This window comes from Delphinus delphis, chromosome 13 (assembly GCF_949987515.2).
Source record: "Delphinus delphis chromosome 13, mDelDel1.2, whole genome shotgun sequence".
In the NCBI taxonomy this organism is placed as follows: domain Eukaryota; kingdom Metazoa; phylum Chordata; class Mammalia; order Artiodactyla; family Delphinidae; genus Delphinus; species Delphinus delphis.
The window spans coordinates 80,992,723-81,010,894 of NC_082695.1; the positions used below are offsets into that span (position 1 = coordinate 80,992,723).

General features: G+C 34.9%; 1 protein-coding gene across 4 annotated transcripts in view; it reads left to right on the forward strand.

Annotated features, from left to right (window-relative positions):
* CCDC102B (coiled-coil domain containing 102B) overlaps positions 1-17,918 on the forward strand; it is a 262,646-nt gene extending 244,728 nt beyond the window's left edge. For 3 of the 4 annotated variants that reach the window (XM_060029199.1, XM_060029202.1, XM_060029203.1), the window contains 2 exons: positions 12,686-12,724; positions 17,751-17,918. In XM_060029199.1, the coding sequence (XP_059885182.1) occupies positions 12,686-12,695 (10 nt within the window). In that variant the 3' untranslated portion in view covers positions 12,696-12,724; positions 17,751-17,918. Of the gene's footprint in view, positions 1-12,685; positions 12,725-13,260; positions 13,534-17,750 lie in introns of those variants that run through there. The other variant, XM_060029200.1, reaches the window with a different exon arrangement.
* Positions 17,919-18,172: the final 254 nt, after the last annotated feature.

Sequence of the window (18,172 nt, forward strand, 5' to 3'; positions counted from 1 at the left end):
TTTCTGAATTACTATAGTACTTCTAAGCATTCGTAATAGGAAAACACACACACACATTTTAAAATCTCATATAGATGTAATTAATTCTAATTATAATTGAGGAAGTAATAGCTACCACTTACTGGCCACTCTACTGAGCCAGTGAACCAGTGTCTTTACATGAATAATAATCTTTACATGTTAATAATCTTTGGAACATCTTAAAAATAATTTTGTTTAATGAATGCATTTATGAAAAATATTGTGTATGCTTCCTTCTTTTATGTTTTAATTATGTGGAATAGAAGTCTCTGGGTCAATAATTATTGAACATAATTGAAATATGTCTTTGGATATCATGTTATTATAGGTTTTTCCCTTATTTTCTGTTGACAATGTATTTTCACCAATACTAAATGGATGTCATCAAGACAAAGTGAAAATATATTTTCTCTGTTCAACTGTTGTGATTTAACTGAACTTTGCCTCATTTAAGGACTGAAGGAGTGAGATGAAGACCCACAATCTGACTTTCTGATCCTTCATGGCTGGGACTACCTTTTTAAATTTTATGTTCCTTAATTATTATTATTTTTGGCTTCCATCTGGACAACTTACAATGGTCGTTTTCTACCCCAAGCCACAAGTTACAAACATCTGCCATTGTTTTGCCAGTTTGTCTGTAGTGCCCTTCCTCCAAAATGTGGGCATATAAATAAATTTTGTAGAGATTACTTATATTTCTATTGAAAATATAAGTCCTAACACTGTTCTAATTGTTTGATTGTGACCAGTGAATTTCTGGAATGTCTGTTTTCTGAAAAACAGAAATACATTGTGTGGAAAAGAAAGTTATGCACGTCAATAGCATTTTACAGTACATTGCTTGCAAATACTTATTTAAATGCAGAATTATCATTTAAATTATGAGTTACTAAAATTAAGTGTATTTTCCATTTCATCATTTTATTGCATACCCCTCCAATACTGTAAGAACATTGTATAATGTTCATACAGTATAAGCTATCTCAGTAAGTTTGTTGTTTGTAAGCTACCCAGTCCATGGTATTTTGTTATGGCAGCCTCAACAGACTAAGACACTGCTGGTGCTTGCTGTGAAGTCATTTTAGCACAGGTGTATTTTAACTTATATCCACATCAGAGCAGAGCTCTTACTACTAAGGCATGTAGGGAATAGTGTTTCTGGTGTCTCAACTGCAAAGCTTATGTGTATATCAAGTTTTCTCCATTACAACTGGGAAGGAACCTCAACATTCCCCCCAGACCTCTATACTTAGAGGTCTTGGTATAGACCTCTAAAGCTCCTAGCTTCTCAGTATCTGTTCTCCGCGGAACCTTCTGGAATCGTGTCTTGCACATGGTCAGCTTAGGACCTCTCAAAGGACCTAGGGCATATTCTATGCAGATGTTTGGAATGCTTCTCTCTCCTTTTCTCCTGATTTATTACCATCTAAATCCCATCCACTTCCAGAGCCCCAGACTCTGATCTCTGTCTCCTCCATTCACTGAGACCAGTGCTCTCTGTCTGCCTCTATTTTTCAGTGCAACATTTTAAAAAGTGTCCCCAGTGAGAAATGCAGGTTTAATGTGGATCCCACTTCATATGCTTCCCTTCTGTTAACATTCATAGCATAGTCTATTGCTTTCAAACGTGTTTTATACATTTTGCACCATTTTTATAATTGTTTACAGCAGTTGAATAAGTTTGATACCAGCTATTTTGTCCTGCTCAGAAACTAATTAGTTCTTCATATCTACTTCAGCCACTCCCTAAAAATCAGAAAATTTGATTAAATTTTTTTAACATCTTTCTTGGAGTACAATTGCTTTACAATAGAGTGTTAGTTTCTACTGTATAACAGTGAATCAGTTATACATATACATATATCCCCATATCTTTTCTCTCGTGCATCTCCCCCCTCCCACCCTCCATATCCCACCCCTTTAGGTGGTCACAAAGCACCGAGCTGATCTCCCTGTACTATGCAGCTGCTTCCCACTAGATACCTGTTTTCTATTTGGTAGTATATATATGTCCATGCCACTCTCTCACTTCATCCCAGCTTACCCTTCCACCTCCCCGTGTCCTCAAGTTCATTCTCTATATCTGTATTCCTGTCCTGCCCCTAGGTTCTTCAGAACCATTTTTTTCCTTTTAGATTCCATATATATGTGTTAGCATACAGTATTTGTTTTCCTCTTTCTGACTTACATCACTCTGTATGACAGACTCTAGGTCCATCCACCTCACTACAAATAACTCAATTTCGTTTCTTTTTATCGCTCAGTAATATTCCACTGTATATATGTGCCACATCTTCTTTATCCATTCATTTGTCAATGGACACTTAGGTTGCTTCCATGTCCTGGTTATTGTAAATAGAGCTGCAATGAACACTGTGGTACATGACTCGTTTTGAATTATGGTTTTCTCAGGGTATATGCCCAGTAGTGGGATTGCTGGGTCATATGGTTATTTTATTTTTAGTATTTTAAGGAACCTCCATACTGTTCTCCATAGTGGCTGTATCAATTTATATTCCCACCAACAGTGCAAGAGGGTTTCCTTTTCTCCACACCCTCTCCAGCATTTATTGTTTCTAGATTTTTTGATGATGGCCATTCTGACTGGTATGAAGTGATACCTCATTGTAGTTTTGATTTGCATTTCTCTAATGATTAGTGATGTTGAGCATCCTTTCATGTGTTTGTTGGCAATCTGTATATCTTCTTTGCAGAAATGTCTGTTTAGGTTTTCTGCCCATTTTGGGATTGGGTTCTTTGTTTTTTTGATATTGAGCTACATCAGCTGATTGTATATTTTGGAGATTAATCCTTTGTCAGTTGCTTCATTTGCAACTATTTTCTCCCATTCTGAGAGTTGTCTTTTTGTGCTTTTCATGGTTTCCTTGGCTGTGCAAAAGCTTTTAAGTTTCATTACGTCCCATTTATTTGTTTTTTTTTTAATTTAAATTTTCATTTCTCTAGGAGGTGGGTCAAAAAGGATCTTGCTGTGATTTATGTCAGAGAGTGATCTGCCTATGTTTTCCTCTAAGAGTTTCACAGTGTCTGGCCTTACATTTAGATCTTTAATCCATTTTTTATATTTGTGTATGGTATTAGGGGATGTTCTAATTTCAATCTTTTACATGTAGCTGTCCAGTTTTCCCAGCACCACTTATTGAAGAGGCTGTCTTTTCTCCATTGTATATTCTTGCCTCCTTTTTCAAAGATAAAACCCATGCACCAATGGGTATCTTATCTCTGTGCTTTCTATCTGTTCCATTGAACTATATTTGTTTTTGTGCCAGTACCATACTGTCTTGATTACTGTAGCTTTGTAGTATAGTCTGAAGCCAGGGAGTCTGATTCTTCCAGCTCCATTTTCCTTTCTCAAGATTGCTTTGGTTATTAGGGGTCTTTTGTGTTTCCATACAAATTGTGAAATTTTCTGTACTCGTTCTGTGAAAAAAGCCAGTGGTAGTTTGATAGGGATTGCATTGAATCTGTAGATTGCTTTGGGTAGTATAGTCATTTTCACAATGTTGATTCTTCCAGTCCAAGAACATGGTATGTCTCTCCATCTGTTTGTATCATCTTCAGTTTCTTTCATCAGTATCTTATAGTTTTCTGCATACAGGTCTTTTGTCTCCTTGGGTAGGTTTATTCCTAGGTATTTTGTTCCTTTTGTTGCAATGGTAAATGGGAGTGTTTTCTTAATTTCACTTTCAGATTTTCATCATTAGTGTATAGGAATATAAGAGATTTCTGTGCGTTAATTTTGTATCTTGCTATTTTACCAAATTCATTCATTAGCTCTAGTACTTTTCTGGTAGCATCTTTAGGATTCTGTATGTATAGTATCATGTCATCTGCAAACAGTGACAGTTTTACTTCTTTTCTGATTTGGATTCCTTTTATTTCCTTTTCTTCTTTGATTGCTGAGGTTAAAACTTCCAAAACTATGTAGAATAATAGTGGTGAGAGTGGGCAACCTTGTCTTGTTCCTGATCTTAGTGGAAATGGTTTCAGTTTTTCACCATTGAGGACGATGTTGGCTGTGGGTTTGTCATACATGGCCTTTATTATGTTGAGGAAAGTTCCCTCTATGTCTACTTTCTGGAGGGTTTTTATCATAAGTAGGTGTTGAATTTGTTGATAGCTTTTTCTGCATCTACTGAGATGATCATATGGTTTTTCTCCTTTAATTTGTTAATATGGTTTATCACATTGATTGATTTGCGTATATTGAAGAATCCTTGCATTCCTGGGATAAACCCCACTTGATCATGGTGTATGACCCTTTAAGGTGCTGTTGGATTCTATTTGCTAGTATTGTGTTGAGGATTTTTTCGTCTATGTTCATCCATGATATTGGCCTGTAGTTTTCTTTCTTTGTGACATCTTTGTCTGGTTTTGGTATCAGGGAGATGGTGGCCTCGTAGAATGAGTTTGGGAGTGTTCCTCCCTCTGCTATATTTTGGAGGAGTTTGAGAAGGATAGGTGTTACATCTTCTCTAAATGTTTGATAGAATTTGCCTGTGAAGCCACCTGGTCCTGGGCTTTTGTTTGTTGGAAGATTTTTAATCACGGTTTCAATTTCAGTACTTGTGATTGGTCTGTTTATATTTTCTGTTTGTCCTGGTTCAGTCTCCGAAGATTGTGCTTTTCTAAGAATTTGTCCATTTCTTCCAGGTTGTCCATGTTATTTACATAGAGTTGCTTGTAGTAATCTCTAATGATCCTTTGTATTTCTTCAGTGTCAGTTGTTACTTCTCCTTTCTCATTTCTAATTTTATTGATTTGCGTCTTTTCCCTTTTTTTTCCTGATGAGTCTGGCTAATGGTTTATAAATTTTGTTTATCTTCTCAATGAACCAGCTTTTACATTTATTGATCTTTGCTATTGTTTCCTCATTTATTTTTCATTTATTCCTGATCTGATCTTTATGATTGCTTTCCTTCTGGTAACATTTGGGTTTTCTTGTTCTTCTTTCTCTAATTGCTTTAGGTGTAAGGTTAGGTTGTTTATTTGGGATGTTTCTTGTTTCTTAAGGTAGGATTGTATTGCTATAAACGTCCCTCTTACAATTTCTTTTGCTGCATCCCATAGGTTTTTGGTCATCGTGCTTTCACTGTCATTTGTTTCTAAGTATTTTTTTATTTTTTCTTTGATTTCTGCAGTGATTTCTTGGTTATTTAGTAGTGTATTGTTTAGCCTTTGTATTTTTACAGATTTTTTCCTGTAATTGATATCTAGTCTCATAGTGTTGTGGTCGGAAAAGATACTTTATACAATTTCAATTTTCTTAAGTTTACCAAGGCTTGATTTGTGACCCAAGATATGATCTATCCTGGAGAATGTTCCATGAGCACTTGAGAAGGAAGTGTATTCTGTTGTTTTTGGATGGAATGTCCTATAAATATCAATTAAGTCCATCTTGTTTAATGTATCATTTAAAGCTTGTGTTTTCTTATTTATTTTCATTTTGGATGATCTGTCCATTGGTGAAAGTGGGGTGTTAAAGTCCCCTACTATGATTGTGTTACTGTCGACTTCCCCTTTTATAGTTTTTAGCATTTGCCTTAGGTATTGAGGTGCTCCTATGTTGGGTTCATAAATATTTACAATGGCTACATCTTCTTCTTGGATTGATCCCTTGATCATTATGTAGCGTCCTTCTTTGTCTCTTGTAATAGTCTTTATTTTAAAGTCTTTTTCTGATTTGAGAATTGCTACTCCAGCTTTCTTTTGATTTCCATTTGCATGGAATATTGTTTTCCATCCCCTCACTTTCAGTCTGTATGTGTTCCTAGGTCTGAAGTGGGTCTCTTGTAGACAGCATATGTACGGGTCTTCTTTTTGTATCCATTCAACTAGTCTATATCTTTTGGTTGGAGCATTTAATCCATTTACATTCAAGGTAATTATCGATATTATTTTCCTATTACAATTTTCTTAATGGTTTTGGGTTTGTTATTGTAGGTCTTTTCCTTCTCCTGTGTTTCTTGCCTAGAGAACTTCCTTTAGCATTTCTTGTAGAGCTGGTTTGGTGGTGCTGAATTCTCTTAGCTTTTGCTTGTCTGTAAAGGTTTTAGTTTCTCCATCAAATCTGAATGAGATCCTTGCTGGGTAGAGTAATCTTGCTTGTAGGTTTTTCCCTTTCTTCCCTTTAAATATGTCCTACCACTCCCTTCTGGCTTGCAGAGTTTCTGCTGGAAGATCAGCTTTTAACATTATGGGGAGTCCCTTGTCTGTTATTTGTTGCTTTTCCCTTACTTCTTTTAATATTTTTTCTATTTAATTTTTGATAGTTTAATTAGTATGTGTTTTGGTGTATTTCTCCTTGGATTTATCCTGTATGGGGTCTCTGCCCTTCCCAGTCTTGACTATTTCCCTTCCCATATTAGGGAACTTTTCAACTGTAATCTCTTCAAATTTTCTCATTACCTTTTTTGTCTTCTTCTGGGACCCCTATAATTTGAATGTTGGTGCATTGAATGTTGTCCCAGAGGTCTCTGAGACTGTTCTCAATTCTTTACATTTTTTCCCCTTTATTCTGCTCTGCAGTAGTTATTTCCACTATTTTATCTTCCAGGTCACTTATCCATTCTTCTGCCTCTGTTATTCTGCTATCGATCCCTTCTAGAGAATTTTTAATTTCATGTATTGTGCTGTTCATCACTGTTTGTTTGCTCTTTAGTTCTTCTAGGTCCTTGTTAAATGTCTCTTGTATTTTCTCCATTCTATTTCCAAGATTTTGGATCATCTTTACTATCACTACTCTGAATTCTTTTTCCGGTAGACTGCACAATTCCTCTTCATTTGTTTGGTCTGGTGGGTTTTTACCTTGCTCCTTCATCTGCTGTGTATTTCTCTATCTTCCTATTTTGTTTAACTTACTGTGTTTGGGGGTCTCCGTTTCACAGGCTGAATATTCATAGTTCCATAGTTGTTTTTGGTGTCTGCCCCCAGTGAGTAAGGTTGGTTCAGTGGGTTGTGTAGTTTTCCTGGTGGAGGGGACCGCTGCCTGTGTTCTGGTGGATGAGGCTGGATCTTGTCTTTCTCGTGGGCAGGGCCTCATCTGGTGGTGGTTTTTGTGCATCTGTGAACTTATTATGATTCTAGGCAACCTCTCTGTTAATGGATAGGGTTATGTTCCTGTCTTACTAGTTGTTTGGCATAGGGTGTCCAGCACTGTAGCTTGATGGTCATTGAGTGGAGCTGGGTCTTAGCATTGAGCTAGAGATCTCTGGGAGAGCTTTTGCCATTTGATATTATGTGGGGCCAGGAGGTCTCTGGTGGACTAATGTCCTGAACTTGGCTCTCCCACTCAGAGGCTCAGGTCTGACACCCGGCCGGAGCACCACAACCCTGTCAGCCACACGGCTTAGTTCTGTGATCTTGGACCAGGCAGTTAACTTCTCTGTGCCTCAGATTTCCTCTCGTGCCACACTTCCTCACCCCAGAGGCCCAGTCAGGTGCAAGAGAAGAGCTGTTGCTCACAGGCTGTGCAGGGAGGAAGCCCTCCAGGCTGGTGCAGGACCAAAGTCTCGATTAAATCTGTTATCTTCACTTTTTCTGTCTACCTTTCTGCTACTACTCTGGTCTAGATTATCATAATGTCTTCCCTGGATTCCTACACTAGCTTTCAACTCATGTCTCCAGTTCCAGCACATACTCTACATTATAGAGTGGAATTCTAGAAAGAAAACTTATGTCCCTCTCTGGGTGAAATTTCTCAATAGCTTATTATTAAACTTACAGTTAATATTTGAACTCGTTACAGTGAGTTCAAATATTAACTACTCAAAGATGTAACGAAAAATGAAATTTATGAAAATTATTCTTACATTTCATTGAATATTAAAAAATGACATTTCATTTTGGATGCTTTATCATTATTGGCATTCTTTAAGCTATATATTAGATCTATTTCTTTATCACTATGCACAGTTAATGATTCATATTTGTGTGTACTACAAGAAATTTTGAATGTCAGTCAAAATTAAATATAGATAAAAGAATGAATTTATGGAAAGAAAGAAGTCTTTTAGCTAACATTAAAAAGGATAAGTCAAAAATTTTAAATATAGTGTTCATATCTGCCCATTATCTTATTGTCAAAAAAAGAAATGAAAATGTTTTTGTGTATGTATGCATTACAGTAAATAGAGTAACTGTTTTGAATGAGAAGACTTATATGTAACATAGAAAATCTACTTAACCACTCAGTATGTGTGTGTGTGTGGTTTAGAAGCATATCTATACTCCATCTCACAGAATTGTAATATGATCAAATGAGAAAATACATTTGAAAGCATTTTCAAAGGTTTTAAATGAACTGTTCTAATACTGCCCACTGTAATCACAAATAATTTTAAAGAACTGGTATACATTTTTAAAAATAAGTAAAATGAAACACTAGTCACAGACACAGTTGTTTGCTTTTATATGCATGAAGTAATTTGCAAAATTGAATTATTTTGTTCCTTTGGCCCCTGTTTCTGAATCATTTTTATCACAACTATTCTTTGGGATGTAGAGGTTTGCTTACAGAGTGACCCACTTTCTCCTAGCTCTTCTTTGGGACTATATTAGACCCTTCTAAAATTGGAAGGGTCACTCAGATATCACTACACAAGTTATTGTTTCAGCACAATAAATTACATTTTCCAAATTGCTGCCAATGGATCATCATTAATCTGGGAAAATGGGAAGTGTTTGGTGGTCTAATTACATATCTGATCCTTTTAAGATTCTGGGTGAATAAAAATATAAACTATATGTGATATATGGGTGTTTTAGTTATCAAACTAAAATCTAATAGCACAAATCATTTATACATTCATATGTAAAATCCTGACATGAGAATATGTAAGCAATCCTTTTCAAGATGATGTGGTAAGATTATGCATTGATTGTACTTTCTAGTCTAAACATAGCAGTAAGCAATAAGCCCTGTTTTTAAAAAGTCGTTAAGAAACCTAGACATGTTTAGGGGTACAAATAAAACATTCCATCGGCCAGAAACAACACAGAAACCCAAAATAGCAGTGTAGCTGCAGGCAAGAGTTTGCTTGTATCTGGATCCAAATGTGGGCCATGATGACTGGGAGTATGACTCAGAGGGGCAAGAACCAAACTCACCCCTTATAAAACAGAGTGGAGGGAGAGAGAAAGGAAAAACATTCATGATAACCAAAGAATCCCCCAAATTTCTCATCATATCAAAAGCCTGTTACCAAAATTAATCAAGAAAAAGGAGGAAACATCCAACTAACTTAAAGATTGAAAAACAGAATATAACTACAGTTATAGTTGACATTTACAAAATACAACTAAAGATTCTGAAAAACCTTAATACATTAAAATTATAAATTGAGATATTTCAAATTTTCTGGAAAATAATTTCCAGTACTCCATCAAAAGTAAAAAAGAAACCTGATAGAGTAATTATTATTATTAAATACTTTGCTCATGCATCAAATTTCTTATTCCTCCTTGAAATAAATAAACCAAGTTTTACAGCTGATTTTTATAGGTGAGTTTTATCAAAACTGTAAGAAACAGATAAAAAATGTTTTAGAGAAATTCAAGAGTGCATTTCCTAACCTATGTTATGAGACAGGAAATTATTGAAACAAACTTGATGAAAATAGTATAAGTGAATTATAGATTTATCTATTATTATGGGTGAAAAAATTCTAGCTGATAATCTTGGCAAATGGAATATACAAGGGTTATAAAATATTCATCATGACCATATCGTGTTTATTCTTAGAATTCAAGGTTCTCTATCAAAAATGTATTAACGTATTCCACCACTCCAATTGAGAAAAATGGGATTATTACATAAAATAAAATCATTAAAAAATATTAACCCATATTCATGGTTAAAACTAATATAAAAGAAGTTCCACTATGCACTTAGGATTTCTACTTTAAAGTATCAAACATTGTTCCTCACAGGGAATCCTTTAACCTCCCGAGTTCAGAAACAAACAAAAAAACCCAAAACTAACCAGTAAATCTGCTATTCAATGTTGTACCACAGTAGGTCATAAATAAGCAAGAAAAAAAATGGTGTAAATACTGGAAAAAAGAGTCAATTTTTCTGTTATATACAGATGAAATACACATCCAAGGTACAGACCAGTTGTATAAAAAGTTAAACAACTTTTCTTGATAAAAGTTCAACAATCTAAAAACATAAGAAAAAAGTTCCAATAATAATCCAAAATTTATGAACCAATAATTTAAAAGATGTCTTTCAATAAATCAAAACAACTTCTCCTTTTGAGAAGTTTCCAAAATTTTTTTAGGTGCTGAACAGGGCCCTGAATAAATAAGGAGCTCTATTACATCCATAGATAATATGTTATAATAATGATGCCGTTTCTCTCCAGACTAATCTTTAAGTTTACGCATTTCCAATCAGAATATCAACAGAAATCTGCATGGAACTTGTCAAATTGTACTGACGTTCACATTGAAGAGAGTAAAGTTTCAAGAATAGCTATTTCTGACAGCAAATAAAAAAAGAGGTGCCTTCAATCATCATCAGATATTAATAATCACTTAAAGCTATGATAAGGTAATGGATGTTGGTTTCATAGATATTATGACATGTTTACTGACCTTGTGAAAAACTGTATAGCAAGCAAGTAGAATGTGTTCAACTTATTCATAGATAAACATTGTCTGAATAGTATTTCCTATTAAAGTCAAATATATCATAAGAATGTCCATAACATTTTCCTAGGAACATTTCTTTTAGCTATCTTAGAAATCACAAATTTAAAAACAAGATCAGGTGGTGGTGTTATGTCTTCTGATAATTCATATTACTTTAAAAATGGGGGCTTCCCTGGTGGCGCAGTGGTTGAGAGTCCGCCCGCCGATGCAGGGGACACGGGTTCGTGCCCCGGTCTGGGAAGATCCCACATGCCGCGGAGCGGCTAGGTCTGTGAGCCATGGCCGCTGAGCCTGCACGTCCAGAGCCTGTGCTCTGCAACAGGAGAGGCCACAACAGTGAAAGGCCCGCGTACCGCAAAAAAAAGAAAAGAACTAACACAGTGAACGTAACCAAATTCCAAAAGTCTTTTTTTTTTTTGTGGATGCCATGTTTTCAGTTTTGATAAAATAGTTATACATACATATATGTTATAGATAAATGGGGATGGATGGATGGATGGATGGATGGATGGATGGATGGATGGATACACAGATACATAGATAGAAAGGTAGCTCCATGATTTCAAGGATATTGCTTGTCTCGCTCATTACTTTATAACAAACACTTAGAACAATGTCTGGAACACACAACATGTATAAGAAATATTTTCTTTGATAAAAAATCCTAGTTTCCCATTAAAGAAATAAATTATATACTGTTCTTAACTGTATCCCCTTTATTAAAAAACACTATCATGGCAGCTGGATTAGATAATTTTGTGTTAAAAATACATAAAAAGGGGTCATTCTGTGTATTTCCAATTTGCAAAAGGTAATTTTTTTGGTGGGGAAACTGAATAAGACATTTTATGGAGTAGAAACAAGGAAATGTTATCCTAATGTCAGTTTGCCAGTTTTTCTAGACTTGTAAGTTAATGAATCTTTGAAACATATACTATTCGGGTTGAAAATGTAATAGTATCTACAAGACCTATAGAAATAGAAGCACAATTTCTGTTTTTTTGTTTCTGAGTCCAGAATCCAAATGCTGTTAGTAAAGCCTTATATTTAAGTTTTGGAGGCAAGGTGAATATTGTAATAGGAAAGCTTTGACATTTTAAAAGATGGAATTCCAAGACAGCAAACAAACATTCTAATTTTTCTTGGGGGTCGTGTATGTATGCATGTGCTTGCATTATTTACAAAAAAAATGAGCTGGTAATCACCTTACATATTTATTCGCATTTAATATTGATTTATATTGTTTCTCAATAGATTTTCTTCATCTTCCTCTTATTTTGGTTTAGAGAAGAAAAATTTCAATGTGAATGAACAAATCTGCTCTTTTCTATATAGTTTATATATTTCTAAATCCTTTCTTATTTTCATGAATGAGATTATAAAATATGACACCATCCTGTGATTGTTTATTTTTTCATTGTACAGTGGGAAAAGGATATTGAAACCAAATTTCACCAACCTCATGAATGAAAAACCACATTTTACATTAAATCTTATCTAACTGCTATTTTATAGTATAGCTAAGTAACTCACAATCACAGTTATAGTGGAGCTACACTTTTAAGAGAATTCTTAATGCAGCTACCTAGAACACTTTTAAATGTTCTGTTTTCAGACATATAGAAATATACACACACATGTGGTCATTACTTCTATTCTTTTAACATATAAAAGTTAAGTAGAATTTGGTGAAAATAACTGAGAGGAAGCAAGTAAAAGATATAGACTTAACTAAAGATCTTTATGTATGTAGTATATATATATAACTTAAGATGGATTAATATAATTTATCATTCATACTTTTGTCTTACATGGTATTCTGATTTACTTATATCCTCTAAATACTACTCTATATATTATCCTCATCTTTTTTTTTTAATAATATCTTAGTTCACTGCTAGATCTTTACATAGAAATATGCTTCAGAATGTGAAAGCAGGGCATTTTATCTGTTTAAGGGAATATCTCCCCATTTTTGTACCCACAGTGATTTCTAAAGACAAGAGAAATGGCCTTGATTTCAAGGGTAAGTGTCTAACTCTTCACAATGAAATATTGGCTATATTCCCTGTGCTGTATATTACATCCTTTTAACTTATTTTATACCTAGTACTTTGTACCTCTTAATCCCCCCTTCACCTATCTTGCCCACCCCTTGCACTCATTCTCATCTTTGGTTAACCACCAGTTTGTTCTCTGTATCTGTGAGTCTGTTTCTGTTTGTGATATTCATTTGTATTATTTTTTTAGATTCCACATATAAGTGAAAATATACACCATTTGTCTTTCTCTGTCTGACTTATTTCACTAAGCATACTATCCTCCAGATCCATCCATGTTGTCATAAATGGCAAAGTGTCATTCTTTTTATATGGTTGAGTAATACTCCATTGTGTGTGTGTGTGTGTGTGTGTGTGTGTGTGTGTGTGTCACACCTTTATCCATTTATCTGTTGATGGACACTTAGGTTGCTTCCATATCTTGGCCATTGCAAAAAATGCTGCTATGAACATTGGGGCACATATGTCTTTTTGAATTACTGTTTTCATTTTCTTTGGATAGATACCCAGAAATAGAATTGCTGGATTATCAAGGAAACACAAATCAGAACCACAATGAGATATCAACAAATATGTGTCAGAATGCCTACTGTCAAAAAGACAAGAAATAATAAGTGTTGGCAAGGATGTGGAGAAAAAGAAACCTAGTACACTGTTGCTGGGAATGTAAATTGGTGAAGCCCCCATGGAAAAGAGTATGGAGTTTCCTCAAAAAATTAAAAAAGGATTTTTTTTTTTTTTTTTTTTTTTTTTTGCTTTTTAAAACACAAACTTTTACATACCGACACCCAGTCCTACATTCCTTATTCCAGGATCATGTAAAAGTTTTTCCTCTTTAAAACAAATTTATCCCATTTGCTCTGATTTTCCCTAGCTTTTCTGGAGTCTAAATTTGGCCATGAAGCTTATTTTCTCTCTTCATAGATTTTCTACATTTCTTTTTGTACTGGCTTCTTCAATGCTGCCTAGAAAATGTATATTTAAGTCTTAGAATTATAAAACCCAAACTTTGCTAGACAGATATTGCCTTCTTCTACAATTTCACTTTTTTTTTATCTTCCTTTCTTGCAAATTTCTTGGGCTAAATATTCTCTAGTTACTAATTACTGTGTCCAATTCCTCAATTACCGTTTATATTAATTTAATAAATGTTTCTGTAAGTCATCCTATGGGCTGAGCACTGCTTTAAGCAGCACTGTATTTTTAATACAGTATTGTACTTTAAGCACATTATATGTGTGTGTAACTCAATCCATCTGTTCTTAAATACCATGCAAACATTTATCTCTGATTATAAAAGTATGATTTGCTCATTCCAGAAAATCTTGGAAAACAGAAAAAAACATGTAAACACAAAAGTTATCCACAATCTCAAACGTCAGAAATACTGATAACATTTTGCTCGATTTTGCATAGTTTTGCAATTGTCTGTGTGTATGCATAGGTTCATTTTGTGTACTTATAATGTGTGTAGATAGTTAGATGATCATAAGAGCTAAAAATTATATACTCTCTGTTATGCATTGTTCTAAGTAGAATTCACCCATCTAATCTCAACATCAACCATATATTTATTTTCACCATTTCACAAAGGAGGAAATTGAGGAAAAGAGAGGTTAAGTAATTTGCTTATTAAATGGCAAAACTGGGATTCATATTCAGGCAGCATGACTCTGGAGTCCAAACTCATATATATAATGTCTATTCTACACAACCTCTCTCTGGGGATACACACACACACACACACACACACACACACACACACACACACACTCTCTCTCTCTCTCTCTCTCTCATACATATGCTAAATATATACCTATATGTTAATTACATGATTATGTATATAGTATAACCACAATTATGATGTCTATGTGGATTTGACCCTGCTTTTAATTCAAAATTATGTTTTAAATATTTTGCTATTTAAAATTATTAAAACACCATTTTAATGGATTCATAATATTCTAACGTATGATATTATTTGAAGTTATTTTCTATTAAACATTTTTCTCCTTTCAGATCTTTAAATATTGTACATATTAATGCAATAAACATCTATGGATATAAATTTCTGCTCTAATTTTTCATTATTAAGAATACTCTAGAGACAGAGGAGACAGATACAGTCACTGATGTTTGGGTGTGTTAGTGAGTCAATATGTGTGTGTGGGGGTGGCAAGGCATCCAAAAATAGATGCAAATGTGAATAAGATTCCATGTTATTTTGACAGGAAGTGTCAGGATACTGTATAGACAATAGTGTGAGAGTAGAAGCTACTTTATGGTTTCTATTATTTGTAATAATATAAAAATATCATAGCTAAGAACTATAGTTTGGCCAGGAAATCTAGAGGGCTTCTAAAAATTCCTTCCGGGGATCTTTGTTTGGAAAGGAAAAATGACCATCCATATGAATAATTTGATAGATGTAGACTATTCATTCAAATAATCCTAGCCTCACTGCTAATTTTGTTTTCTTCCACAAATCACTTGGCTTCACTGAAGGCTGAGGCCAAATTAGCTGCATATTATTCAACCTCTCTTGCTTTTAATGTAGTGAATTTCTTCCCTTTCATTTTCTTACTCTGTGCTTGGGTTTTTGGTAAAATATTCTACTGCTTTTCACTTTAAATCGTTTCAACACCATGGATAGTTTATACACTTTGGTCTGACTCCAAGTCGTCACTGAAGTAAGATTGCCGGGGACGAGTAGACCTTGAGGCTAACCTGATTTTTGTGGCTCACTGCATCCTTATTTCTTCCCAGGCACTGCCTCAAGGCCAACTGGATTTGGAATGATATACTTACATAATTCTGATTTAATTTTTCTTATGGGAAATTATGCAAGTTCAGGAGCCCTACACCCTTTTACTGAAATAATTATTTTCAAATTCCATGAGAGTGTTTTCACAATTCAAGGGAAATAAAACATTCATTGCAAGACTAATGTCCACCACTAAAAACTTTTTTGAAAGGGGATGTTTAATTTTTTTCTTCATATGCTTCTTTTTTTGTAAAGGGAAATGGTGTTTATGTTCAGAATCATGAAGCAAGAAACTATTCCCGATTCTTACATACTAAGCTTGCAAAGGAAATGATGCTTTATCTATTTCCTTAAGTATATTACTGCAGTTAGACATTCTGATAGCTTTTTATTATGGGTGAGAATCTGATCAATGTGTTTTAATGTCTTCAGAAGGGAAGCTCCCATCTGTAAGGAAATTACATTGTGTCATGACTGAGCATACAGAAATTATTTTTCAGAGAAAAATAGAGAGAACTACAGAACTACAAAAAGAATTCATGTATTCTGGATCAAACCAAAGGAAGGGATAACTTGTGGATGTCCCATTAGAACAGAGGACCTCATTGTTAATCTTTATAAACCCACTTGCTCAGCCTTCCAGAATCATTCTAATTACTACTCATCCCTCTCCTAGTTTTATTTCCTTTGTCCAAAATATATAGCCTTAACATCAGAAATACTTAAATATTTCTTGTATCAAAAGATACTATTTATTTAGTGTTAAAACAAATTCTAGCAACAATGAGTTTTCTTCAATCTAAAGTGAAAATTAGTAAAGAATCAAGGTAAAATTGAAATTGATAAAACATTAATATCATTAAAAATACATCATTTTTCCCCTTTGTTGTTTGTTTCTGTCCTGGGGGGCTGGGAAGACCAGTTAGCATAAATTGTATCCTATCCCATTTTCCTTCTGCTTTCATTTCTGAAAATATTTCAACAGTCCCACCTCCATATCTGTTTTAATCTGTTCAGGCTGCTATAACAAATTACCACAGACTGGGTGGCCTATAAACCAAAAAAAAAAAAAAAATTTGTCACAGTTCTGGAGGCTGGAAGTCAAAGATGAAGGTGCCCACATGGTCAGGGGAAGGCTGTCTTTCAATGACAGACTTCCTTTTATATCCTCATGGGGTGGATGGGGCTGGGAGCAATGTGGAGTCTCTTTTATGAGGGCACTAATCCCACTCATGAGGGCTCCACCCTCCTGCCCTAATCACCTCCCAAAGGCCCTATCTTCTAATACATCACAATGGGCCTTAAAATTCCAGCATGTGGGGCTTCCCTGGTGGCGCAGTGATTGAGAGTCCGATGCAGGAGACACGGGTTTGTGCCCCGGTCCGGGAAGATCCCACATGCCACGGAGCAGCTGGGCCCGTGAGCCATGGCCGCTGAGCCTGCGCGTCCAGAGCCTGCGCTCCACAACGGGAGAGGCCACAACAGTGAGAGGCCCGTGTACCACACACAAAAAAAACGAATTCCAGCATGTGAGTTTTGGGGGCCACAAACATTCAGACCATAGCAATATCTTCCCTAAATCCAACATTCCTTGTTCTACTCCTGTCTTACCTCTCAGCACCAGCATTAAACATAGTGGTATCAAAGAGTCTGCAAAATGCCAATTAAGGTTTGAGCTCAATATAACCATCATTTGAGGTCCAAAAAAGAGATGCCAAAAGTGTAGGTGAACAAACTCCTGCTATGTTCTGACACCACTGCCTCTGCATTTATGCATTTCTTCTCTCAATGCAGCTAGAACTCACAGCACCTCTGTTGCAGGGTCCCAGGCACATCTTTTGACTATTAGCTTTACTCCTGCCTGTATGACGTATTCAGAAGTTCAAGTAGTCTGTTGTATGTATGCATAAGATTATGTTTTGTTCTGATACATGATTTTAGAGAGAGCTAAAATCCAAAGATAAATATATTTATCTACAAAATAGATAATTATAAGCTAATCTATGCAGCAGTGTCCTGTAGGTTATTTGTGCCAGATTCCCTGTGGGAGAATGTTTTCTAGATGGGATATTAGTTGTTCCTGTGAGTGCAAACATGCTAAATCTATAGCAAAATTTAGTTTTACCTTGACTCATGAAGGCAATAAAGGAAAGAAATTATATTTCTGTCTACTTTGTTATTATTGTGGCTTCTTATGTGCATTAACAATCATTTTTCTTTTATTTTAGGTGATGCCTTTGGCTAGAAGACTGTCATCTTGCAAAGTTTAGAAGTGGAATAGAAAAGCTTAAATACTGTCCATTTTGTGATTGTTACCCTGGTTCTGTTTTTGTCTCTGTCCTATGGAATTGCTACCTTTCCAACTTCACTATTTGTAGATCATGAGTGTCAAATAATGTTCCCCTATGCAAAGATTTTTCTCTTTTAAGATAACCTAAGAATTCAGGTGAAGTTATGTTCAATTGTCGAGAGTTTTTCTGTATGTTTAATGATTTATATTAGTATCTCAATAATTAACTTTATTGTTATTATCTCATTTTCTATCCTGTTTTATGAAGGGTACCATGGCTCTATCCTATTGAATTTTTTTTTTTTTTTTTTTTTTTTTTTTGCGGTATGCGGGCCTCCCACTGCTGTTGCCTCTCCCGTT